At 46.7% G+C, this 27,236-nt stretch overlaps 1 protein-coding gene and 1 long non-coding RNA gene across 2 annotated transcripts in view; one reads left to right on the plus strand and one right to left on the minus strand.

Moving 5' to 3' along the window:
* Window positions 1–27,236, plus strand: part of LOC137215627 (transmembrane protein 51) — a 205,145-nt gene that overhangs the window by 94,845 nt on the left and 83,064 nt on the right. Inside the window, exons 4-6 of the mRNA XM_067721146.1 lie at window positions 12,596–12,866; window positions 20,800–20,909; window positions 23,999–24,235. Of these exons, the coding sequence (XP_067577247.1) occupies window positions 12,596–12,866; window positions 20,800–20,909; window positions 23,999–24,235 (618 nt within the window). The remainder of the gene's footprint in view (window positions 1–12,595; window positions 12,867–20,799; window positions 20,910–23,998; window positions 24,236–27,236) is intronic.
* Window positions 14,416–26,027, minus strand: LOC137215641 (uncharacterized). Its single transcript, XR_010939357.1, has 3 exons — window positions 25,872–26,027; window positions 21,644–21,721; window positions 14,416–15,075 (listed from the first exon to the last, which is right to left on the minus strand). It is a non-coding gene; the product is annotated as an uncharacterized lncRNA (long non-coding RNA).

Genomic DNA, 27,236 nt, shown 5'->3' on the forward strand with positions numbered 1-27,236 from the left:
CTGCCGGGGCGTCCCCAGCTTGAGAAGCTTCCATCCGTGACGCTCTTATTCATGGAGGGGCCCTTTGCAGGGCCCGCGTGAGGGCGGCCTGTGGACTGACTGACACGTTGCTACAAATTCCACTTCCTGATGACCCCAACCTGCTGGCTGTTTAAAAGAAGAGAAAGAGGGCTTCCCTGGTGGCGCAGTGGTTGAGAGTCCGCCTGCCGATGCAGGGGACACGGGTTCGTGCCCCGGTCCGGGAAGACCCCACATGCCGCGGATCGGCTGGGCCCGTGAGCCATGGCCGCTGAGCCTGCGCGTCCGGAGCCTGTGCTCCGCAACGGGAGATGCCGCAACAGTGAGAGGCCCGCGTACAGCAAAAAAAAAAAAAAAAGAAAAGAAAAGAAAGAAAGAGGGGAAAAAGGGAGAGGTATTGAAGAGCATCCCTCATCAAATATTTTGAAGCCCAGTTTTTCTAAGAAGTTCGTGGCCGTCTTGCTTCCGGCATGTTCTTGTTTCCAATTGATTTTGGGGTCCCTGGTGAGGGCGCTGTGTTTCCTCCTTGGGTGGAGTTTCCACGGGGGACTGCCCTGCTGTCATACAGGTTAAGTATGATGAGAACTTAACCAACAAAGAGTTCCCAAATGAAAGCACTTATTTCAGGTTTTGTGGTGACCATAACCAATAGAGGAGGGTGTGACAGCATTTTATTGGGGGAGGGGGGTGAGGTGCGGGGCGGTTAGGAATCCAGATGTGTTCGCAGGTGTCACAGTGGTTAGAGCACGTGCCCTGAGGTCAGGCTGACTCCAGCGCCGTCCCAGCCCTGTACTGGCTTTTATACTGGACATGCACAAATCATCTGCCTCTCAGAGCCTCGGTCCCTACTCCTGTAACAATAGTTCCTACCACCTTGAGTGACCGTGGTATTCAGTGGGCAAAGTACGTAAATTGCTTAGTCCAGCGTCTGGCACCTAATAAGCACATGATAACCCTCAGCTTTAGAGTCAAGCAGACCAGCATGGAGCAGCCAGGATGCCTCCTTTGTACGTGTCCTTCTGGACAGGGGAACCTCCCCAGACCTGCCCCCACTAGCACATAAATATATTTGCAGATAAATTACCCATAGAACAACATACAAGATGGAAAAATATAAAGAAAAACTCTTGTTTGACAAAGTACACTGGCAGCCAGGATGTGCCCAGGACCATACTTTGTAAGTCATAGGTCTCTCATCAAAGTATTAGCTAGGGCTGCCATATTGCACAACTCCAGGGTCACCATTCACAACGTGGTCCATGTGGATGGTGCCCACTGAAGCTATGCAGGACATAACCCGCAGGGCCGTCTGCAATGCCCTGAAGCAGCCGTTGATTAATACCATAGAGTCTTGGCACCAGGCGTGGGAAATTGAAGTCATAAGGTCAGGTGTGCCTGCCGTATCGTGGGTTTTGTTTGTTGTTGCCTTTATTCGTGCTTTCTGAGCTCTGGGAAAGGAGGTGTAGAAACAAGCTGTGCTAGTCACAGAGGCGCCATTCTTACAAGGCAGCTGAGTAAGGAAACCCACGTCACCCATATGTATAAATCATGTCTTTCTCTGTTCTGAAATACGGCAAAACGGAGGGAAATGGCCAGAATGAAAAAGGAAGCCAGGCGCCACAAATGACGTGCCGAGTTGCTCCATGAGGGGGTTGACAGCTCCTTGGCAGCAGCCCCCATCCCCATGATAGCCTGTGTCTGGCCTTCCCTGTAGCCTGCTCTGCCCTGTTCCCAGTCCAGCCAGACTCTCCCATGTGTCTCCTGGATACTGTCTTCTGTCCCTGCAATGTCATGACGTCCTGTCTTGCGAGAAGAGCGCCCTCTGTCGGCCAATATTCCTTGCTGCTTTAATGGGGAAGCTCTGCAGAACACAATCGAGAAAGCAAGGGCTTTGGAGTTTGATGGACCCAAGTTGAAATGCCAGCTGCAACTGACTTTACCTTTCTGAGCTTCAATTTCCAATTTCTTCCAAGGAGCTACTCGTTAATCCCAGGTCCCCTTTCCCCCTTCAGTTTTTTTTATAGAGGTCCCTGGGACCACCCCTATCATGGCATAAACTGAGGCTCAGAGAGTTTCAGCGACTTCCCCTAGGTTAGGCATCAGTCATATAGATCCAGAGCCAGGATTAAAAGCCAGCTCTCCTGAGTCCCTTGGAGGCTTTTCCTAATAGCACGAAGCATCGTGGGGCCGTGAGAGCCCAGGCAGGTCCTTCACTGCCCAGCGGTTAAGGAAGGTCTTGCAATTCCCAGTCCAACCTGCAATTTCACACGCTGACAGGGGATGATTCATTATGTGGGTAAAAACGAAGAAACTGATAATAGAAGAAAATGCATTTTCAGTTATCTGGCTTCCTTGCTTGTTGGGTTGGCTCCACTAACTTTTTTTTCAGCTGCACCAACGCAGGATCTTAGTTCCTCAACCGGGGATCAAACCTGCACCCCCTGCATTGGAAGCGTGGAGTCTTAACCACTGGACGGCCAGGGAAGTCCCTGGCTCCACTAACTTTTTTTTCTTTAATTATTTATTTTATTTATTCATTTCTGGCTGCGTTGGGTCTTCGTTGATGCACGCGGGCTTTCTCTAGTTGCGGCGAGCGGGGACTACTCTTCATTGCAGTGCGCGGGGTTCTCATTGCGGTGGCTTCTCTTGTTGCGGAGCACGGGCTCTAGGCGCGCGGGCTTCAGTAGTTGTGGCACACGGGTTCAGTAGTTGTGGCTCGCGGGCTCTAGAGCACAGGCTCAGTAGTTGTGGCCCATGGGCTTAGTTGCTCTGCGGCATGTGGGATCTTCCTGGACCAGGGCTCGAATCTCTGTCCCCTGCATTGGCAGGCAGATTCTTAACCACTGTGCCACCAGGGAAGTCCATCCACTAACTTTTTACCAGGGGTATTGCTGCCGTTCCTGGACAAATTCAGTTGCCCCCTTTCTTCTTCTTTTTTGATGATGATGATAATACCTGATGGCTAATGTTTTATGCTCATTTATTATGGACCAGGAAGTGTTCCAAGCATTTCATGTACACTATCTCACCCACTTCTCACAGACTAAGAAGTGGCTGTTATTATCCCTATTTTTTACAGACAAGGCACAAAAATAACACACTCATCAGGGTCACAGAGGAGGAGCAGAGCAGGGAGCTGGACCAGATTCTGTGTAATGCCAAATCCCAAGTTCTTAACCAGAGGTTGGCAAACTATGGCCCAGGGCCAAATGCAGGCCATCTCCTGTTTTTGTAAAGTTTCATGGGAACACAGCCATCCCATTCATTTCAGTATTGCCTATGTTGTCTGCTCCAACGGCAGAGTTAGCTGGGCAGATCATATGGCACTCAGGGCTGGAAATATTTACTGTCTGGCTCTACAGAAAACGTTTACCAGCCTCTGCTTGTAACACTATGCTGTACTGCCTCTTTCATTTTACTTGGTTTCTGAAAGAAGAACTTAAAATAGAGGGGGGAGCTGGGGAGAAAGAACTCACTCAGATTGAGCCTTACTGTGTGCCGGGAAATGTGCTGGTTAATAGCTTAAGTTTACTGAGGAATAAGAAAAAACAGACAAGCTGGAAAAATAAATTTTGAACAGTCTTTTCAACACCTCTTTAAAAAAGAGCTGGAAATATGTGGTTCTAAATATACATACACATATATATGCATTTGCATATATAGTAATAATATAATTACATTGACATGTATCTGATAAATATACTAGACATGAACATATTATATACACAACAGGTGCATATTATAAATGTTACCTGTTTCTTCAACTGGAAAGTTTTCTTTTAAAACGGTGAAATGTCGGGAATTCCCTGGTGGTCCAGTGGTTAGGACTCAGTGCTCTCACTGCTGAGGGCCTGGGTTCAATTCCTGGTCAGGTAACTAAGATCCCACAAGTGCAGGGCGAGGCCAAAAAACTAAATAAATAAAACTATGGAATGTCTTCCCTGGGTCACTTTTGAAGCAGAAATTTGGGGTTTGTAGCCTGAAGCCTGCTGTAGCTAGAGAACTACTTGTCTGTCAGAGTCTCTCAGCAGCGTTTTACTACTTGTCTTATGATCGGTTCCTTGGTCTTAAATCGTTCTTCTCTGGAGACGCTGCTTTACTTGTATACGTTTAAAGGTACATTTGGTGCGTGATTACAGTCTGGTGGGTTTTATCTGCGCGTGTCATTACCTTTAAAACAACTTTCATTCCGAGTACGTAGTGAGGCTTATGCTGAAGTCTCCATAAGCATACTGTCCAGGAAATCTTATCGTTTGCAAGTGTCAGAAAACCAACTAAAACTAGCCCAGGCAAAAAAAAAAAAAAAAAAAAAAAAGCTCATGTAACTGAAAAGGCCGAACGCTGCAGCGTAGGCCCAGCTGGATCCAGGCGCCCAAATCATGGTCAGGAATCTGACTCTTTCTTCCCTGTTAGCCTCACAATCTCAGAGAGACTCTCGCCTCCCCTGTAGGAAAGTGGCCCCCAGCAGCCCCGGCACCCTACAAAGTAGCCGTTCCAGGGAGAGAGCCAGCATCTTCATTGGCAGTGGCTTGGATCATGGGGCTTCCCCTGAACCAATCACTGAGGCCAGGGGCAAGGAGTGTGCTCTGATTGGCCAGGCCTGGGTTATGGGCTCACCCCTGGAGTGGAAGGGTCAGAGTTATATGGACTCGGGATTGTCAGGGAAAGGGTGTCTTCCCCGCAAAAAATTAAGGTGCCCGTCCAGAAGATGGAAAAAAGTGGATGCGGGGTAGGCAAAAACAAAGAAGATGTCCATGACATTAGGAAGCATTCCTATTGCCTAAGTGGAACCTTCCTAACGGGATTTGCCACTAGGGATCTGGGGGGAGGAAAATGACGAATAATCCACTTTTCCATTGGAAAAGTCCCAGGCCAGTCTCCAAGGAAGCAGAGTTGCTCATTTCTCTCCTCTGGTGAACAGGTGTGATGAGAAGCTCAGAGTCGGGGCCTTAGTTGTCCATGCCCAAGAAGGTGGCGTTTCCACGTTCCTGGGACCTCTGAATAGGGCCCGTTCTTGAGGAAGATGTGGCTTTACTGTACCCGGGGTTGAGAAGCCGGCAACTGAGTGAATGACCAGAGACCATGGTGCCCTTCACAACAAAGCCTCTTTCTGGTCAAGCTCTGTCATCTCCTACCTGACCTTGTAGGATTTCCTCTACCCTGTGCTCTTACAGGTCCTGTGGGGACCTACTGATGTGATGAGAAATCCTGAGGCTGGGCGTTTTATATCAAAGGCGATTTCCCGAGACCAGTGAAGTGGAGGGCATGGGGCAGCAGACAGCCTCAGGCTCGGCATCTGCAGCAAAAACTCACACAAAAGGACCCCTGAGGCTGTGTTGTCACCAGATGTCTACAGACGATGCAGATGACATCAGGGGAGGTGGAGATGGGAGCACGGGCTGAACCCTTAGCATCCTGCTGAGACAGAACCCAGACCCGGCCAGGAACCGGGCCGCTTCCTGCTTCCTCTGGCAGACCACACCCTTTGTTACCAAACCAGAACCACATTGCTCCTTCTCTTAACTTAGTTGATGATCATTCATTCATTCATTCATTCATTCCATCTCTCAATCTGGCAAGACCGAATTGGAGTAGGCCAAGTCTAGGAGTAGCAAAAGCTATTTGCAAAAATCCGGCTGTTTTCTCATTAGATTCTATTTCCCATTTTATGGACTGACCAGGAAGCTGATTAGAACTTGAAAGGAAAGGAAAAACCGTAAGATTGAAGATTTACAAGAAAATGGGGGCTGGGAAAAACCCAAACAAATGACTTTTCTGAACAGCTCAAAGGGACTTAATTCTTTTAAGTTCCAAAACCTAAAAATAATGTATAACTTGGCGGTTCTGTGTTCTAAATGTATAATCCTGATTTCTCACACTGAAACCCCGTACATAATTTACCCTTTTCTCTGAGTTACGGTGACACCCCGGGAGCCGTTGAGATAAAGGCCATTTGTCCTGGCACCAAGTAGCCTCCTCTCCTGGCTTCTGAGATCTACTGGCCATGTTTTATAGTCTCCATTCTGTCTTTCCAGGTCCATGGCTCCTCCATGCTGCGGTCCGTGTGCCTACTTGGCACCATCACCCCTACCCCCCAGGTCCTTCCAGACCTCCACATCTGTGTATGTTAAATTCTTCTGTATAGAAGACGGTCTCTTCTCCCTCCTTTATGTATTTACTCCCTAATGTATCTATGTCAGTATGGACTCATGTATACTTATTTTACACTTTGAGCTATAATCCAACACTCATTAACTATTTCATCGCTCAAATTCTTCCAGCCTTGGCCACTGGGAGCTCTTTCAGGTTGGTTGCTGTGTCCTTGAGCATCTCCCCACCTTTTCGTTTTGGGCACTTCCTTACTCTCCGCTGTTACAAGATGCGCCAGGCTTAGCATGTATTTTCCCCATCCCAGCCCCAGAATCAAAGTCCTTTTTATTTACACTCCATTTGCTAACTGTTCAGCTCAGTCAGCGAACACCTACCATGAGTAGCAGGCACTCTGCTGGGCGCCAGTACAGCCAGTGATTGGCTGGTAAGTATTTAACGACCAGCTCTCTGGAAAAAGTAAAGTACATGATGCATAGCATAAGGTTTACTGATATAAAGAATGTGTAGCGGGCTTCCCCGGTGGCACAGTGGTTAAGAATCCGCCTGCCAATGCAGGGGTCACAGGTTCAAACCCTGGTCTGGGAAGATCCCACATGCCGAAGAACAACTAAGCCTGAGCGCCACAACTACTGAGCCTGCGCTCTAGAGCCCATGCCACAACTACTGAGCCCGCGTGCCTAGAGCCGATGCTCCCCAACAAGAGAAGCCACCGCGATAAGACTGCGCGCCGCAATGAAGAGTAGCCCCCCGCTCACTGCAACTAGAGGAAAGCCCGTACGCAGCAACGAAGACCCAACGCGGCCAAAAATAAATAAATAAATTAAAAAAAAAAAAAAAAAGAATGTGTAGCCCAGTCTTTCCACATAACAAGAAATACAGTACTCTTTCTTGCAAATTCTGTATAGCCAGCTGAGTCTCACAGAATGCTTTCATTGACTTTAGCTGAACTCTTGTATCCACAGCCAATTTCTCATTGCAGTTGACGAATGAGAGAGTTCCCGACCTGAGCGCTGGTGGATATTTGGGGATATTTTGTATTTATGAATAATACAAGTGAAAAAAGAAAGACGTTAGAAGAACATCACACATTCATCAGGGACATGAGTGACTTTTTTGCTGCATCAGATAATAATTTTCAAATACTGGAAGAACGTTTCCCCAATTTTTTGTTCTATTCATAACATAATGGCTAAGACACAACATGCTTTTGTATAATCTGCATTGTTAACGTTTTCTCCATTACCGTCTTAAGTCTAGGCAATCAACAAAACAAACAAACCAAAAAAAATCAAGCTCTACATGAACCACCATTATTAAACCTATTTGTAAAAGTTTCTAAAAATCAAGCCCTGATTTATAACATTTCCTGATTTCTATGGTGTAATACGCCCTCCACGGTCAATTTCAAGCTCCCAATGACACATCCCTGAATACAGAGATGGAAAGAGAGGTGTGGTAACACATCACTATGTAGCATTTCCAACAGACACATATAGTAGAGCGAAATAACCTCAAGAGCATAGGTAATAATAAAATAGAGTAAAATAATTAGGAAGGGGTGAGTTAAGTTTGTATCGCCTTTGTTTCTGATATAATTTAATTGTAAATTTATGTAAGTTAATTCTTATTAATAGCTGTGTTTATCAACCAGTTGGCAAAATTCCTGGTCATTTAACAATCGGTTCTCTGGGCGGGTACCAGCTGGCCCCAGCACTCCTCTGGTACAGCAGTGAACATACCACAGGTCTTCCCGGATGGAGGCTGGGGTCCTCTGAGCTGCTTCCAGGGCATGGCATGTACCAGATGAATAACACATCCATAAGACAGTTGTCAGTGTTCCTAGAAAATCCCATTTCTAAGTAGCCCATGCGATGTCTTGTGGTTTTTCACACCATCTAATGCTCATTTCCTTTTTTTAACTTGGAAAATATCCTATCATTCACTAACCAGCCATCTAAGATCTGTTTGTGAGTATGGAAAGCAGGTAATAAATCATGACTTTGAGTAACCTAGAAGTCCTAAGAGCACAGATATTGGAGTCAAATAGTGTCACCGCTTCCTGGCTGTGAGACCTTGGGCAAGTCATTTAACCTCTCTGAGCTTCAGTTTCTTAATCCACATAATGAGGGGTAAAATGCCTCCTCCAAGATTATTCTGGAGATCAGATGAGACCACATGCGTTAAGTACCCAGCAGAGTGTGTGGCACATCTGTGGCTTCTCTACACAGTGGCTCATAGCCGTTGTATTGTCCACAATTACTTACAAATGGCAGAGCACATAACAAGCTCTCCAAGGGCAAGGTCTAAGTTTCCACCTTCTCTGCAGGCTCTGGGGCTTCCTGGCAGAATTCATGTGTACTGTAGGCACTCAGTGTGCAAACTACCTTGAATTTTTTTTAGGGTCTCCCATTCAACCTACACTCTTTACAGGGTTAGAAGCAGATATTGGAGACATAACACAAAGAACAAGTAGATAATATGAAAAAAAATGGATAGTGATTTCTTGAGTAAATCATTGACCCGTGTTTATTAAAGCTAATATAAATTCAGCCGTGGATGTGGTCATGGTTAATCCAGGTGGTTGACAACCTGCTATTTTAAAGGTAGTATGGAAAAGAAATCAGGAGTATAACATATGCTACCTCAAAAACAAAACAAAAAACCCAACCATGGCAACATACCATATGGTCAGAGAACAGACACAAAGAAAGAGAAAAGGCATTAGCATGTATTTTTAAACTAAAGTTTCTAAAATCAGACTTGGGGACTTCCCTGGTGACACAGTGGATAAGAATCCACTTGCCAATGCAGGGGACACAGGTTCGAGCCCTGGTCCGGGAAGATCCCACATGTTGCGGAGCAACTAAGGCCGTGTGCCACAACTACTGAGCCTGCGCTCTAGAGCCCAGGAGCCACAACTACTGAGCCCGCGTGCCCCAGCTACTGCAGCCCATGCGCCTAGAGCCCAAACTCTGAAACAAGAGAAACCACCGCAAGGAGAAGCCCGTGAACCACAACGAAGAGTAGCCCCCGCTCGCCGCAACTAAAGAAAGCCTGCACGTAGCAACAAAAACCCAACACAGCCAAAAATAAATAAAATTAAATCTAAAATAAATAAATAATAAAAACAGACTTGTCGATAACTGACCTTGACCCCATGCTTCCTGTACAGCCCAGAGCTGGCTTTTGATGTGAGTCTTTTTCTTATGTTTGCTTTTCTCCCTGCCTGTTTCGTTGTAGTTACCAGCAGCAATTTCTGAGAAAACCTTGACCTTCCCTGTGATAGAGCAAGCCGGCAAACTAGAGAAAACCAACTTTAACCATCTGACTAAAGCTACCCTCAACCAACACACTTCGGAGAAAAAGAAAAACGCAAACTTCATTTTTTAATTTTTAAACCCGAAGAGCTTGCAGTCTCTGCTGCATTTACACATCTTTCACTCCTTCCCCCAGGGGCCCTATCGTTCGGGCCCTATGTGCTGCAAGCGACAGAAACCAGCTCTAGCCGGCCTCAGGGATAGAGCCCTTCAGGGTAGCACCCCAGCCAGGGCTCAAAACCAACTTCCTTATCTTCCCCATCATGTTCACAGCAGCATAGTTACAATAGCCAAGAGGTAGAAACCACCCAAGTGCCCATGACGCTTAATGGATAAACAAAATACACTCTAAACTGTATGATGGAATATTATTTAGCCTTAAAAATGAAGGAAATTCTGACATGTTACAACACGGATGAACCTTGAGGACATTATGCTAAGTGAAATACACCAGTCACAAAAAGACAAGTACCATGTGATTTCACTTAGCTGAGGTACTTCGTACTTAGAGTAGTCAAATTCATAGAGACAGAATGTTGGTCACCACGGGCTGGGTGGCGGAGGGAATGGGGAGTTGTTGTCTAATGGTAATAGAGTTTACATTTTGCAAGACGAAAAAGTTCTGGAGATCCATCTCACAGTAATGTGAATATACTTAACACCACTGAACTATATACTTTAAAATGGTTAAGATGATAAATTTTAGGTTGCAGGTTATTTACCACAATTTGAAAAATAAACAGCTTCCCTCTCTCCATGTCTGGGCTCCGCTCCCTCATGCTGGCTGCATTCTGAAGTTCCACCAGGTCACTCCAGATCCTGGTGTCCAGCCAAGTCTTCTTGGGTCTCCTTGGCTCTGATTGGATGACTTGCCCCACCACTGAACCAATCAGTATGGCCAGGGAGTGTGATTGGCTGATTGCTTAGCCCCACCCACAGCAATGGGCCAACAGATTGGGAGGGAGATTCCTGGAATTTCCAGAAGAGCCGGGTGGGTTGTGGCCTGTCCACTACAGCAGTGGACCACTTGAGGCATGAGATATGACCACTCCGTTTAGCACCCTGGCAGTTAGTGGGCAGTGAGGCACATCTACCTGAGCATCCCAGCACAAAAGGAATTTCCTCGGGCTTCCCTGGTGGCACAGCGGTTGAGAGTCCGCCTGCCGATGCAGGAGACACGGGTTCGTGCCCTGGTCCGGGAGGATCCCACATGCCGTGGAGCGGCTGGGCCCGTGAGCCATGGCCACTGAGCCTGCGCGTCCAGAGCCTGTGCTCCGCAATGGGAAAGGCCACGACAGTGAGAGGCCCGCGTACCGCAAAAAAAAAAAAAAAAGGAATTCCTCCACACTACCCGTGGTCTCTAGATTTGTTTTCTAGCAGGCGGGGGTAAAACATATTCAAATTTCCCCCTTCCCACCTTCAGCCCTTTCATTCGATAAATCTTTATTAAATAGATGAGGAAAGGTTATAGGAATGATTGAGGCAAGACAGCCCCAGAGGAGAGGACGGGAAGGGATAGGATGGATGGAGAAGTTAGTGCAAGGCAGGAGCAGGACACCTCAGCTTCTGAAAGAGAGAAAAGAAGAAAGCTTAGGTGGAGACCGAGGTGCCCACACTGGAGAGAAATTCGAATCTTCACATAAGGTAACAGAGTTCTGGAACACTGCCAAGTCCGTTCCTGAAACAGGTTTCAACGGGGCCAGTGTCATCATAAATGCTGGGCCAGGTGTCGCCAGGCAATTGGAGTTTGATTTTCCTGAACAATATTCTCCCTGACTCCAAAAAAGTCTTCAGGGGAATTCACCGGATTCTTGACTTGGCTGGGAAAGACTGGTTTGGGAACCTGAGTGAGTGGAGAACCTTCCTCTTGAATACCATCCAGCTGGATCTATAGGAAGTTCTGTCTGCCAGCGCTCCTATTTCGGAAGCATTCTGTCCTGTTTCTCATTATGTGTCTCCGGTCTGCAGAAAGCGAAACGTGACCCGCCACAGGCAGCAAACCTTTGAACTTAGCTTCTTACTTGAAAAGTGTGTTTTTTTCTGCCAAGAGACTGGGGGCGGGAGGGGGGGCAGAGAAGGGAGAGGGAGACAGAGAGGGAAAGAGCTTTCCAGAACCCCAGTCCCACCACCCTCTCCACCACCACCTGAGCTTGGTGAATTCCTTAACCTCTCCATGCCTCATTTGTAAGCTAGGAATCAGGAGAGCTCCTCCCCTGCAGGGCTATTGTGAGAAATCGGTGAGTAATTACAATAAATGGTAGCATTCACGATGTCACGGTTCAACCACTAGGCTCGGGGTGGGACGGCCACAACAGCATTAACCAAGACAAAGCCAGGTGTCAGCACCTCTCAGCATTTGCTTCTCCCGGTTTAGATGGATTTTGATGTGCTGTCTGTTGAAAGTAGCTACAGACATCTTCCGCTGGGTCAGATGAAGAAAGGTTCCCTCGATAGATGTTTATGGAGCGTCTGCCAGGGATCAGATGTGGCAGATGTTGAGGATCACAGGTTAATGAGCCAGTTGGGGTGCGAGCCAGTTGGGGTGCCGGCCACCCCAGAGCTCTCGGCTTCGGGGAACAGACGGAATGGGAGTGCCAGAGAGAGACACAGTGTGGATGCGTGTGTCCTGGAGAGCTGAATCTCGGAGATGTGTTCCTTCATTCTTTCAACCAGTATTTAAGGACCTACTCTGTATGTGCCAAGGGTGTATTCTAGGAGCTGAGGATACGGTGCTGAGCAAGGTAGACAAAAAGCTCTCACCCTCGAGCTCAGAGGTGGCGTTCTACCTGCTCAGACGCTCACTACCAGATGCTCACTACCACATCTGTGATCCTGGGAAAGTCACTAGGTCTTGCTCAGCCTGGGGCTCATCACAGAGCATCAGGGGTATTAAATGAGGTAATGCATGCGAATCTTTTGACTGGGTGCCTGGCACGAAGGCTGCACCCAATAAATGGTGGTGCAATAGTGTGCAAGGTGACCCACGGTGGGGACCACCATCCCAAATTTGGGGAGAGTCTGGGAGGGCTTCCTGGGAGAAGTGACTTATACGCTGAAATCTAGGGCAGCAATTATGTCGCCGGGACAGAAGGGTGAAGACCACCCCAGCTGCTGGTAACCTCCCCTGACCCTCTTGTCTGCCCCTGCAGGTCTCCTTCCCATGGGTGAGGGGCCCAGCACCTTGGCCAAGGCCACAGCCACCTCGGGCCGCCCAGCAACCGAACCAGTCACCCTCACCACCACAGACCCCCTTCCACCCGGGCATCTGGCCAGCGCCAGTGCAGAGGAGCTGGTCCCCGGGATTCCCCGGGCCCCCCATGGTCCCACCTGCCTCCCACAAGCGGCCCGTGAGTGCCAGCGGGAAGATGTTCTCCTTCGTGGTGGACAGAGCTGCCCACAGGGTTCCCATCATCAAGCAAGGTACTCATGGGCGCTTCCATGGCAGCTTAGGGGATGGGCTTTTGGCTGGGAGGGTGGGTCTCAGGTTCTGCTTTCCCCTTTTCTTAAAAAACAATTTTTTATTGAGGTACAGTTGATTTACAGTGTTGTGTTAGTTTCAGGTATGCAGCAAACTGAATCTGTTAAACATATACACGTATCCACTCTTTTTTAGATTCTTTTCCCATATAGACCACTACAGAGTAATGAGGAGAGTTCCCTGTGCTGTCCAGTAGGTCCTTCTTAGTTATCTATTTTACATACAGTATTGTGTGTGTCAATCCCTCTCTTCCAATGTATCCCTCCCCCCTCTTATTCCCGGTAACCATAAGTTTATTTGCTACCTCTGTAACTCTCTCTCTGTTTCGTAGATAAGTTCATTTGTACCTTTTTTTAGATTCCACATATAAGCGAGATCATATGATATTTGTCTTTCTCTGGCTTTTGCTCTCTGATTCTGAAGTAGAACATAATCAATTGTGAAAAAATTGGGATAAGCAGAAAGTTAGAAAACAGTCAAAGATAAGCTGTCACCCTTATCACCGGAATCCTCCCTGTTGACTTTTTGGCACAAACTCCAAGACTGTGCTCTGCCCGTCTGCACACGTCAGTACCTCTGTGGTGAGTGTGTGTGTGTGTGTGTGTGTGTGTGTGTGTGTACGTATATATGAATATATATGAATGTGTGTCAGAATCTAAATTTATATACTTCGACTCAGATGTACAGACACATTGGTAACTGAAATCCCTCTTGCCTTAGGAGGTTTTTAAATATTTTATTACCATTTTACAGGTTAGAGGAGACTGAGGCTTATGGAGAAAATTACTTCTCCGGAGGTGATATATTCAATCTAATCTAATCTAACACTTTTCAGTCAAATTTAAGGCTGGTTATCTCAGTGACTGTCACTCACAGCCTGGTCACTTTGGGGACACACAGCCATCAGGGTTTCCTTCTTCCCCTCTCCCACCCCCCCCAGAAGGCCGCATGGCGTTTGGGGAGGAGACTTCCTGTCTGTCACCATCCTCCCGGCCTTGCCAGCCTTACTGGCAGAGTAGCTGGGTGGACTTAGTCCCTGGCATGATTCCCAGGTTTCTTCTGTGGCCACTGGTGTGAAGGTCCCATTCTCTGTTTTCTGCGTCCCAGCCCCAGACCCCTCTGAGTCCCCAGGTCTCTCGATGCCTCCACACCCTTCCCTGGTCTCACTCAGGACCACTCACCTAGTCACCTCCCTCAGCCATTCAAATAATAGTTATTATTCTGGGCTTCCCTGGTGGCGCAGCGGTTGAGAGTCCGCCTGCCGATGCAGGGGACACGGGTTCGTGCCCCGGTCCGGGAAGATCCCACATGCCGCGGAGCGGCTGGGCGTGTGAGTCATGGCCGCTGAGCCTGCGCGTCCGGAGCCTGTGCTCCGCAACGGGAGAGGCCACAACAGTGAGAGGCCCGCGTACCGCAAAAAAAAAAAAGTTATTATTCTGAAATATACAGACTAAGGAGCAAATGAAAGGTATCTCTGCAGTTTATATCATCATCATCATCTAAGGAACGCTCATGTACCTACCACCCAAGTTAAGAAATTACTCAGCCATTTCCCCCCAGCATTTTAATGTGAAAACTTTCAAACATACAGCAAAGCAAAAAGAATTTTACAGAGAACAGCTCTCCTCCTAATTCTACCGCTAACACTTTGCTGTACTCTTTATTACATTTCTGTCTACCCATCCTTCTCGTCCTGCATTAATCCATCTTATTTTTTGATGCATTTCAAAATAAATAGCACACATCTGTAGTCCCCCCCAGATGTTTTAGCACATATACCATTAACTAGAATTCAACATTTTTTGTCTCCTTCGTGTAAAATTAACACACAATGTGTATTAGTTATCATGATTGCATAACAAATTCTCCCCAAACTTAGCAGCATAAAGCAAAAATCAAACATGTGTTATCATCTATACGGTTTCTGTGGGTCAGGAATTTGGGAGCAGCTTAGCAGGATGGCTGTGGCTCAGGGTCCCTCGTAAGGCTGCAGTCATCTGAAGGCTTGACCTGGGCCGAGGATCCACTTCCAAGACAGCGTGCTCACATAACTGTCAGCAGGAGGCCCCAGTTCCTCACCACACAGGCCTCCCCAGAGAGTGGCTCGAGTGTTCTCATGGCACGGCAGCTGCTCCTCCTGAGCAAGTGATCCTGGAGAGCAAGATAGAAATTGCAGCATCTCTTGTGACGAAGCCTCAGAAGTCATGCTCTGTCATTGCTGCAACGTCCTGCTGGTTACACAGGGCGTCACCCTCCAGTGTGGGAGAAGACTACACACGGGCCTGAAGACCAGGAGGCGGGGGTTATCGGCAGTCACCTTGGAGGCTGGCTACCACACCATGAAAGTGTAGATCTTGAGTGTGTTCATTGAGTTTTGACGGTCATGTACACCTATGTAACCCGAATTCCTATCAAGATATAGAACATTACCATCACCCCAGAAAGTTCCCTCATGTCCCTCTCCAGTCAATTCCCAGCCCCAGGCCCCAGAGGCAACCACTCTTCTGAATTCTTTTCCCGCCATGGATTAGCTATTCCTGTTCTAGAATCTCAAGTACACAGAACCATGCAGTGCATGTTCCTTTGTGGAAGGCTTTTCTCACTCCGCATAGTATTTCTGAGATCATTCATTCTGTTGCAGGGATCGTGTTCTGTTTTATGAACATATATACAGGGTTTTGTTTTTGTTTTTTTTAATGCATCCTTGGACACATGGCACATGGGCTGTTTCTTTTCTTCTCTGTTTTTCACTCCGCCATTTAAATGTTTCCACTGTAATCACCGGTTTCTCCAGTGCCATGTTGAACTTGGGGCTTCTCTAAAGGACTTGCATCCCCCTGGAGAAATGAAGGGTGAGTCGTGTGGCTTAGAGTCCCTCACATCTACCTGGGCTCTATCTCCTCAGCCTCTCAGCCAGGTCTCATGTTTCCAAACGTTTGCCCTCGTTCCCCTGACTCTCCCCCCATCCTCAGAAAAGGACTTTCACCTTCCCTTGTGATGGGGAGTTCCTTTCTGTCTGGGCCTCTCTACTCCACGCTTTAGAGAAAACTCTGTGCTCCAGTCCTCCGTGCTGTCTCTTGACAGAAAACACCTATTTTTAAGAGTTCCGAGAAAACTCTTTCCTCTCTTAGCAAAGCTGGGCTCTTCAAATTAAATTGGTTTACTGTTAGACTGTCACCTTGCTTTAGACTTGAAAAATTCTATTTGAAACCCAAAGCCAAGGACCTATTTATTGCAGGTCAGGTCAGGGTTTCTCAGTCTTGGCACAGTGACATGTGGGGCCGGATGACTTCTTGTTGTGGGATCTGTCCTGTCCACTGTAGAATGTTTAGCAGCTTCCCTGACTCCTACCCGCTAGAGATACCAGTAGCAACACCACCACCACTACCCCCTAACTGTGGTACTCAAAAATGTCTCTAGACATTGCCAAAAATCAAAACGTCATTTTGCCTGGGGGCAAAATCACCCTGTTCTAGTTAATACTCATCCTTCCTTTTCCACAAGGCAATAAACCATCAGCTCCAAGGCCAAATCTTAACTGCAAGAGCTCATGGGAGGTGGGGAAGAATTACTGAGAAAAGAAAATATGTGGAGCGATTTGTTAAAATAGCATCTTGATTCATATATTTTCCCAATAATGGGATCATATGAACCTAACATAAGGAACCTCCTTTTTTTTTTTTTTTTTTGGCCGTGCTGCTCAGCTTGCAGGATCTTTGTTCCCCAGCCAGGGATGGAACCTGTGCCCCCTGCAGTGGAAGCACAGAATCCTAACCACTGGACTGCCAAGGAATTCCCTACCTGATTTTTAAAATTCAATAATATATCATAAACCTCTTCCCACTTCAATACATTTACTGCATAGTGGTTAAAAGCATAGGCTCTGAATCCAACAAACTTAGGTTCATCCCTTGACTCCACCACTTACCAGCTGTGTGTCCTTGAGCAGGTGACTTGACATCTCTATGCCTCATATCTCTCACATATAAAATGGAGATGGGAATAATAATGCCTATCTCACGGGGTTGTTATGAAGACGAAATCGTATCCTGCCCGTAAGTGCTGAGCACAGCACCTGGTGCATAGCGAACATTCAGTAAATAGTAAAATTTAAAAATTAAGTTATTACCTAACCAGGATTGTTATTTAAGTTTTATTTACAACTTACAATGTCTTAAAGACACAGTTAAGGTGCGCACACACTGCCCTTGCTGCAGACTGGTGATTATTGGAGAGCACCAGGACAGCTGGGGGTTGTTAAAATATTAAAGCAACTCCCCTGCCGTTTGGCCAACAGCTCACGCCCGAAAATTCTTTTTTTTTTTTTTTTAACATCTTTATTGGGGTATAATTGCTTTACAATGGTGTGTTAGTTTCTGCTTTATAACGAAGTGAATCAGTTGTACATATACATATGTTCCCATCTCTCTTCCCTCTTGCATCTCCCTCCCTCCCACCCTCCCTATCCCACCCCTCTAGGTGGTCACAGAGCACCGAGCTGATCTCCCTGTGCTATGCGGCTGCTTCCCACTAGCTATCTACCGTACGTTTGGTAGTGTATGTATGTCCATGCCTCTCTCTCGCTTTGTCACAGCTACCCTTCCCCCTCCCCATATCCTCAAGTCCATTCTCTAGTAGGTCTGTGTCTTTATTCCTGTCTTACCCCTGGGTTCTTCATGACATTTTTTTTTTCTTCTTAAATTCCATATATATGTGTTATCATACGGTATTTGTCTTTTTCTTTCTGACTTACTTCACTCTGTATGACAGACTCTAGGTCTATCCACCTCATTACAAATAGCTCAGTTTCGTTTCTTTTTATGGCTGAGTAATATTCTTAAAGTGCCTGTGTCCCCGTATCTGCCATCCCACCGCCCCAGCCCTCCCGACCCTCCCTGGGGCTTCTCCCCACTGGGACCTCTGAAGGATCCAGCAGCTAGAGTTAAGCCGGTTTTGTCATACACGGCCCTTAGGTTCTTTTTGATAAATAACAGTAGCCGGTAAAGAAGTTTGGGGCGGGTGAGGGGTAACTGCTCCAGCACTTCCCTGCCTGAGTGTAAGGAAAGCGAGTCTCAGAGCAAATTCTAGCCCCACAAAGACTTTGAGTAAACACACCTTCCCCAGTAAAGGGACCCCATCGATCAGCCTGTTCTGTAGGTTTGATGAAGTCTCCCCTCCGGCCATCATCTTTCAGGGAAGGGTCCCTCAAGACAGCCACGACAGGGTCGCAGAGGCAGCCTGGGTCACCCCTAGAGATGGCATCAGATGCCAGAGCTCTAAGCTGAGACTGGACAGGGGCCCAGTTAGGGTCAGACCCCGGGGCCCTCCCTGGGGACACAGGCCAGGCAGTACCTTCCTCCAGTGGGAGCCGATTTCTAGCATTCAGCATACCAGGTGCGAGGCCACCCTTTTACCAATAAGAACCCATTTCTGGCCTTCAGTTTGCTCACCAGGAAGACTCTAGGAGTCACAGCTGCCTCTGGACGGTAGCCTGTCTGATGTAATACTGCCCGGCCACACCAGGCCTGGGAACCACAGATTCTGGCAACTGACTGCCCCAGCCTGAAAACTAAATGACCGGCACACATATAGCATCAAACAGACTATGCTGAATATTTAGGAACTAAGCCACAGGCCTGTGACCATCCCTGATGCGCCACAGGGACCCCCCACAATTAGGCTGCATGTTAGAGTCAAGCCTGCACCAGAAGACGATTTTTTTAAAATCTCTTTTCTCTATTCCTTTTTTTTCCTAACCCAGTTGTAGATGTTGGCAGGAAAGGAGGTGTTTGTTAGGTCAGGAAGAAGGGGAACAGGGGGAAATGTTCTGGTTCTGTGCTTTCTGCTACGGCAGCCCCAGCCCCAGTGGCTGCTGAGCATCTGAGACGTGGCCCGTGCGACTGAGGAGCCAAACGTTTAATTTTAATTCATTTAAATTTAAAAACTGATATTTGATCCAGTTATTGAAAGGGTCGAAGTCTGTCTGGAACATGTTGAGTTGGCGAATCGACTTTTTCGACTCTAAGTTTTTGTGGAATCTGAAAACAGATCAAGTCTTCCTCCTGAAAATTCAGTTTCCAAATTGAGATGTGCTGTCAGTGTAAAATAAACCCCAGATTTCAAAGGCTTCATACCTCGAAGAAAAAGGATATAAAATATCTCCATATTTTTTGTCGATTACGTGTTGAAACGATATTTTTTTAATGTATTGGGTTAAATAAAATTTATCGTTAAAAAATTCATCTCTTCTTTTTACCTTTTTAACGCGACTACTAGAAAATTGAAAATTGCATTCAGTAGCGCGCATCAGGCACTGCTGCTGTAGTCAGTTAGGACTTAGCTGCTCAGGACCCAAGAGGGTCAGATGGGGGCCGTGAGCTTCAAATCAAAGTTTTCTAATCATGGACCTAGTTGGGGAGGTGGAGGGAGAGAAAATGGGCAGCTGCTGAAGTTCCAGGCCCTTCTGTTCCTCGTGCCCCAGGAAACACTGTGGCCAGGGCTGCTCATTCAACACGCAAGGCTGTGCGTTCTCCGGGCACCACAGGCCATCAGCTATGTCCACTAGAGGTTCTGGGGTCCACAAACAGGTTTGAGACCTGGCTGGGGGGCAGGAATCTTTGGCTCTAAAATGCATAAATAAAAAATGCAGAAGCAAAATGAATAAATGATTGAATGAATGTCCACAAACATGACGGTGCATGCTTCATTCATCATTAATGTTAATACTCATTAAAGTTTCATCACCTTTGAAAACAATTTCTTCAGTTTGTCACTTCACAAGAAGGTAAGATTGTGCAGTGACTGTCCAGAAACCATAGTCACTTGGACATTTAAAATACACTGCTTGGGCCCAAGTGATCTCACAAGTAGAATGATAGAAATCTTTACAAAAGTTTCTACACCAATAAAAAAAAAAATGTATTCAGTGTTGATGTGAGTGAATTGCGAGATGTCTGATGTGATACAGAGTGGGGCCCCCAAACATAATGCCATACTCCCCGAAAGTCATATAAACAGCCCTTGTAACATTGGGGTTAATAAGAAAAAAATTAGGAAAGCTTACATGTCTGTCAAGTGGATCCTAGTTAAATACATTTGGCACGCTTGTACAGTGGACCACAATGCTACCATTGAAAGGAACCCAGTACAGCTACAAATACTGACATGGGAAGATGTTTTTGATATTGTTAGCTGAAAAGTAAGCTGGAGAAGAATCTCTGTCATGTAAATCCATTTTTGTTTTTTGAAAAGATATGACTGCAATAAAAAAAATATAGCTAACGTTTAGTACTAAATGCTCTATATGAGGGGTCAGCAAACTTTTCCCGTAAAGAGCCAGATAGTAAATACTTTAGGGTTTGTGGGTCACGTGGTCTCTGCTGCAACTACTCAGCTCTGCCTTCGTAGCTGGGAAGCAGCCATAAATAATATGTAAGTGAATCACTGGCTGTGTTGCAATAAAGCTTTATTTACAAAACTAGGCAGAAGGCCAGATTTGGCCACAGGGCCATAGTGTGCCAACCCCTGCTCTATATCATTATTCTATTTAATCTCCAGATAGCCCTTTATAGCAGAGACTATCAGTGATCCTAAATTATATATGAGGAAACTAAGGCTTAGGGAGAGTAAATGACTTGCCTAAGGTCATCAGCTCTTATGCGGCATAGAAAAAAGTCTGGAAAGAGACACATCACAGTGCATCCGTGCAGTTAACGCTGGGGAAGAGAAATGAGGCGGCTCTTACCCTTTCCAGTACTCCTGTAATGCGTTCATTGCATAAGTCTCATGAATGTGAAGGTTAATCTGAAAATATTCTTTAAGACTTTGGGGAAACTCACAGTCTCCTCTGCATTCTCTGTCGACCTTGTGTGTTAGTGTGGACCAACGCCATGGAACTGTCGGAACAATCAGTGGCCGAGGAAATTCCTGGGGCAGGGTTCTCCAGAGAAATTTTTGTGGACCAGGACCTGACCCAGCACGATAAGGTGAGGGGTCTCGGGGAAGGACGGAGCTACAGCAGCAAGAGGGACCATGGAGAGATTGCCACTGCCTCTTGTTCACTGTGTCTCAAGGACTGCCCCTTTTTCCTACTTCCAAGAAACCACCTCTTCCTCCCAAGACGTTCAGCCAGGGTTGGCCATTGCTCATTTTATCCCAAATAACATCTACAGCTACAAGGTACTGAGCACCAACTGTGTGCTGGGCCATGTCCTGTGCACTTGACATTTATTAGCTCGTTAATCTTCACCATCTTCAAAATAGATTTTATCACCCTCACTTTGCAGATGAGGAAACTGAAGCTCAGAGAGGTTAAGTAATGTGTTCAAGGTTGCCCAGTGCAAGGAGCAGTGTTAGGATTCAAACCTAGGTCTGGTTAACTTCTCAGAGAGTACTTCTAACTCCCACACAGTAATCACTTGGTCAACCTTGAATGATGGAACAGTGATGCAAAAACACGTTCCTAGCAGGAGCAAGTGAGCACTGAAGTCAGGGAGGCCTGGGCAGAGAGACTCGTTAAAGAACCAGAGAGGTTTAAAGCAGGGATGCGAGCAGAACAGATGGATTCAAGGCATCCTGGGAAAGGCCCAGGTCAATTTCTCCCCGCTTAGACACGACCTGAAAGTTACTCTAAAAGAAGCAGTCTATAATATCTCGCTTTCCTTAAGGGCCAGGGCCTGCTCCCGCAGCAATTCTCGGAGTTTGTGAGGAGCAGACCTACCTGGGGTTCTTGTCAGACACGGAAATCCAAAACTTCAGGAGGCAGGGGGTTCCAACTCAGGCATCCTGGGACCAAGCTCTGAAAAATGTTGCAGAAAGGCGAGAAGCCACGCTCAGATTCTGTATTTATCGCTGTGTAACAAGCCACCCCAAAACTTAGTGGCTTAAAACAGCAATTCATTATTCCCCAGAATCTATGGGTTGACCTGGAAGGTTCCTTTGCTCGTGTCCCCTGGCCTCACTCATGCAGGCTCAGTCAGCCGCCGGCTTGGCCAGGCTGGTGGTCTCCATTGGCCTCCTTCCCACATCTGGGGCCTCAGCCAGGATGCCTGGACTGGTGGGCCCCTTTCTGCATGTGGATTTTCATCACAACACGGTGGTCTCAGGGTTCCCAGGGGGCCAGAGCAGAAGCTGCACAGCCCGTAAGAACTTGCCTGGAGATCATGGAGCATCACTTCCACTCCATTCAGTTGGTTATAGCAAGTCACAGGGCCAGCCCAGACTAGAGGGTGGGGAAATAGACTGGATGGCAAAGCTGCAAAGTATTTGTAGCCATTTTTCAACCTGCCTCAATTTAACTTGGAAATATAGTGCAACCACTATAAATTTGTCTATTTATAGAAAATTTTTATAAGCCATTTATAATTTTTTCTATTTATAATAGAAATAATTTTTTCTATTTATAAGCTATTTATACCCTGACTTGCCAGGACTCCTTCAAGTGACAATAAACAAATCAGCTTGAGGGGGAGCATTTATTAGCTCATCTTATTGGAAAATTTAAAGGGCCTCTAGCTTCAGGTATGGCTAGATCCAGGAGCTTGAATGATGTCATCAGAACACCTCCCCACTACCAATCTCTCCCCTCTGTTTCCCTCAGAGTCTGGCTTTCTACATAAGGCTGGCCTTGTGTGTTAGAAAAGACAAACTCAGGCAAACAAGCCGACATATTTAAAGCTTGTGATCCAGAAGAAGGCAAGCTCCTCTCCCTCTGTAATCGATGCGTGAAATCTCTGATTGACCAGCTTGGGCCACATGCACACAGGGAGGTGGGACAGGAAGGAGCAGGGCACATGACTGACAGTCCTACCCAGACCACACGGAAGAAGGAACGCTCCCTCCAAGAAGGGCAAGGGGACCCTCACCAGGAAAGCAGAACCCACGGCTGTCCGCTGCCCTCTGCAAACTTCTTATATTCCAGCACTGGCATGGGGCCTGGCACTTAGCTGCTGCCTGATGAATGTTTGTTGCATGAAAAATGAATAAGCACCTGGCTGATCATAACAGGGTGAAACAGGGGAAACTGCCCAGGCGTAGGGAACATGTCTGATGCTCTCTCTTGAAGTTTGGCCACCAGCGTTCACAAGGACCCAAAGGAAGGCCCCTGGCAGTAGTTGGCAATGTCAGACAGGCTTTCTCATGAGCGAGACCCTGTCCTTCCCCAGGTCACGGAGCCAGCAGGTCGTGAGGCTGACTGGACGGCTCCCCTGGGAATGAGCTGGCCTAGAAATTGCCCGTTTACCTCCTCCTGTGGCTGCTTTGGAAAAGGCCTCTGGGGCACTTTTCTTCTTCTTCTTCAGTTTTGCTGACATTTTATTGATAACTTCTGGTGAGAAGTTTGGGGCATTTTTTTTTCCTTTTTTGGAAAACCTAACAAATTCTTTGGCTGCAGAGCATTTTCACTGGAGAGACGGAGGACAGGGTTAATTATACCTGTGGGTAAAGTCTAGCAGCAATTTTGTTTTTCCAGCCGAAAGTTTACATGAGCCCACGCAAAGAAATCACCATTCCTGTCTCATTTACTTTCCAGATTCAGTCACCTGGAACAAATTCATACATGAATAGCGAAAAGAGACAGGAAGTACTAGAAGAGAGGAAAGGGAAAACAAATATTTCAGAACGTTTTAAGTTAAAAAAAAAATAACCCTCATTATAGGCAGAATGTAGTCAAACAGAACGTTGTTTTCCTGATTACCTTTCCTAGGTCCCCAGTGTGCTAGGCTGACTATTATAAATGAAAGTATTATAAGTAAACTTTCTAGCAACAAAAGTTCCCAAGTGGGATGGTTGTTCTTAATATGAAAGTATAATTCTCGGGGAAAGGAAAGTTTCCGTACCTGTGAGGTATAGACATCCATTACAGGAGTCTATATACAAGTACATCATTTTAACCAAATTCTTGTCTGTATGAGATTTTCCAAGCGACAGAGATGGCCTTGAAAGTCTGCTTTTTCCCTCCCTGCCTGCCCTCACCTTCCCAAAGAATGATACCATATTTTTCCTGTATTTCTTTAAATGGGCTCAACCTTACACCCAGACCCACACCTAGTAAATTTCCCATCTGGCCTCCACCCAGGATGAAATAATTCTGCTGCTGGGAAAAGAAGTCAGCCGTCTCTCGGGTTTTGAACTTGAATCCAAATACAAAGACTCCGTGATAGCAAGCCTGCACAACGAAGTGGCCAACCTGAGCCAGAAGCTGTTGGAAACAGCCGCCTCCAGGCAGAAGGAGAGGGTGATCCCGCCCAAGGTTCAGGTTCCGCACGAAGAGGACGATGCCCAACAGAGAGAGATCCAGAGCTTGAAAGACCAGGTAGGGCTCAGAGACAAGTGGGTCGGGGCCTTGGGGTCACAACACAGGGTGACAGCTCTCAGGGAGAGCCTGGGCAGAGCCACCCGGGTAGTTAGAAATGGGCAGTGAGCATAGCATGGTGGAGAAGAGTGCAGATCCAGGGAGTGGAGGGTTGGCAAGTTTCTAGCCTTGTAAGAACAATATTAGATTTGATTAAGTGCCTGCCATGCTCAGGCCCTGGTGCAGGCACTTTTGGTGTATTAGCTTATTTATTTATTTTTGGCTGCGTTGGGTCTTCGTCACTGCGCAGGCTTTCTCTAGTTGCAGTGAGCAGGGGCTACTCTTCGCCACGGTGTGTGGGCTTCTCATTGCAGTGGCTTCTGTTGCTACAGAGCATGGGCTCTAGACGCGCGGGCTTCAGTAGTTGCAGCATGAGGGCTTCAGTAGTTGTGGCTCGCAGGCTCTAGAGTGCAGGCTCAGTAGTTGTGGCCCACGGACTTAGTTGCTCCATGGCATGAGGGATCTTCCTGGACCAGGGCTCAAACCCGTGTCCCCTGCATTGGCAGGCGGATTCTTAACCACTGCACCATGAGGGAAGTCCCTGCATTAGCTATTTAAACCTCAGTCTTCTGACACATGCCATTCTACAGATGAGGAGACTGAGGCAGGCTCAGAGATGCCCAGGAGCTCGTTACAGCTTGCACAGCAAGTGAGAGGTAGTGATGTGATTTGGGTTCAGCTCTGCCATCTTGTACACCTCATGCTTTCACACCCACTTTGCATTTCCACCCAACTCCTGTCGCTTCAGTGACCACTTCTCACACCCACCCGGACCCAGCCAGAAAGAGCTGGAGATGGAGAGAAGGAACCCCATAGTGTTCCAAACACTGAGGCCTTTATCAAACCCTGAAGGCAGCTGCTGGTTCATTCATAGGGAATTTGACCAAAAACTCTCCACCCAGAATGTCTGGATTTACCAGTCAACTTCCTTTCTCCTGAAACTAAATACAACAAAGAAAAAAAATTTTTTTTAAGTTTTAAAGAACTACTTTAAAATTGGCCATTGATCTTGTACATAAATTATATCTCAACAAAGATGTTAAAAAAACAATTGGTCATTGATGAATTTTGGCCTCAGTGCATAATTCTGCTTAAAACCGTAGTCAGATTTGGTTCAAGATGGCGGAGTAGAAGGACATGCTCTCACTCCCTCTTTCGAGAACACCAGAATCACAACTAACTGCTGAACAATCATCCGACAGGAAGACGCTGGAACTCACCAAAAAAGATACCCCACATGCAAAGACAAAGGAGAGGGAGCAATGAGACAGTAGGAAGGGTGCAATCACAATAAAATCAAATCCCATAACTGCTGCGTGGGTGACTCACAAACTGGAGAATATTTATACCACAGAAGTCCACCCACTGGAGTGAAGGTTCTGAGCCCCATGTCAGGCTTCCCAACCTGGAGGTCTGGCAACAGGAGGAGAAATTCCTAGAGAATCAGACTTTGAAGGCTAGCGGTATTTGATTGCAGGACTTCAGCAGGACTGGGGGAAACAGAGATTCTACTCTTGGAGGGCACACACAAAGTAGTGTGCACATCGGGACCCAGGGGAAGGAGCAGTGACCCCGTAGGAGACTGAACCAGACCTACCTGCTAGTGTTGGAGGGTCTCCTGCAGAGGTGGGGGGCAGCTGTGTCTCACCAAGGAACAAGGACACTGGCAGCAGAAGTTCTGGGAAGTACTCCTTGGTGTGAGCCCTCCCAGAGTCTGCCATTAGCCCCACCAAAGAGCCTGGGTATGCTCCAGTGTTGGGTTGCCTCAGGACAAACAACCAACAGGGAGGGAACCCAGCCCCACGCATCAGCAAACAAGAGGATTAAAGTTTTACTGAGCTCTGCCCACCAGTGCAACAGCCAGCTCTACCCACCACCAGTTCCTCCCATCAGGAAACTTGCAGAAGCCTCTTAGATAGCCTCATCCACCAGAGGGCAGACAGCAGAAACAAGAAGAACTACAATCCTGCAGCCTGTGGAACAAAAGCCACATTCACAGAAAGACAGACAAGATGAAAAGGCAGAGGGCTATGTACCAGATGAAGGAAGAAGATAAAACCCCAGAAAAACAACTAAATGAAATGGAGATAGGCAATCTTCCAGAAAAAGTATTCAGAATAAAGATAGTGAAGATGATCCTGGACCTCAGAAAAAGAATGGAGGCAAGGATCGAGAAGATGCAAGAAATGTTTAACAAAGATCTAGAAGAATTAAAGAACAAACAAACAGAGATGAAAAATACAATAACTAAAATGAAAAATACACTAGAAGGAATCAATAGAATAACTGAGGCAAAAGAATGGATAAGTGACCTGGAAGACAGAATGGTGGAATTCACTGCTGTGGAACATAATAAAGAAAAAAGAATGAAAAGAAATGAAGACAGCCTAAGAGACCTCTGGGACAACATTAAACGCAACAACGTTCACAATATAGGGATCCCAGAAGGAGAAGAGAGAGAGAAAGGACCCGAGAAGATATTTGAAGAGATTATAGTCAAAAACTTCCCTAACATCGGAAAGGAAATAGCCACCCAAGTCCAGGAAGCACAGAGAGTCCCATACAGGAGAAACCCAAGGAGAAACACACCGAGACACATAGTAATCAAATTGGCAAAAATTAAAGACAAAGAAAAATTATTGACAACAGCAAGGGAAAAATGACAAATAACATACAAGGGAACTCCCATAAGGTTAACAGCTGATTTCTCAGCAGAAACTCTACAAGCCAGAAGGGAGTGGCATGATATACTTAAAGTGATGAAAGGGAAGAACCTACAACCAAGATTACTGTACCCCGCAAGGATCTCATTCAGATTGGGTGGAGAAATCAAAAGCTTTACAAACAAGCAAAAGCTAAGTGAATTCAGCACCACCAAAACAGCTCTACAACAAATGCTAAAGGAACTTCTCTAAGTGGGAAACACAAGAGAAGAGAATAACCTACAAAAACAAACCCAAAA

The sequence above is a fragment of the Pseudorca crassidens genome, chromosome 2 (genome assembly GCF_039906515.1).
Source record: "Pseudorca crassidens isolate mPseCra1 chromosome 2, mPseCra1.hap1, whole genome shotgun sequence".
Taxonomy (NCBI): Eukaryota; Metazoa; Chordata; class Mammalia; order Artiodactyla; family Delphinidae; genus Pseudorca; species Pseudorca crassidens.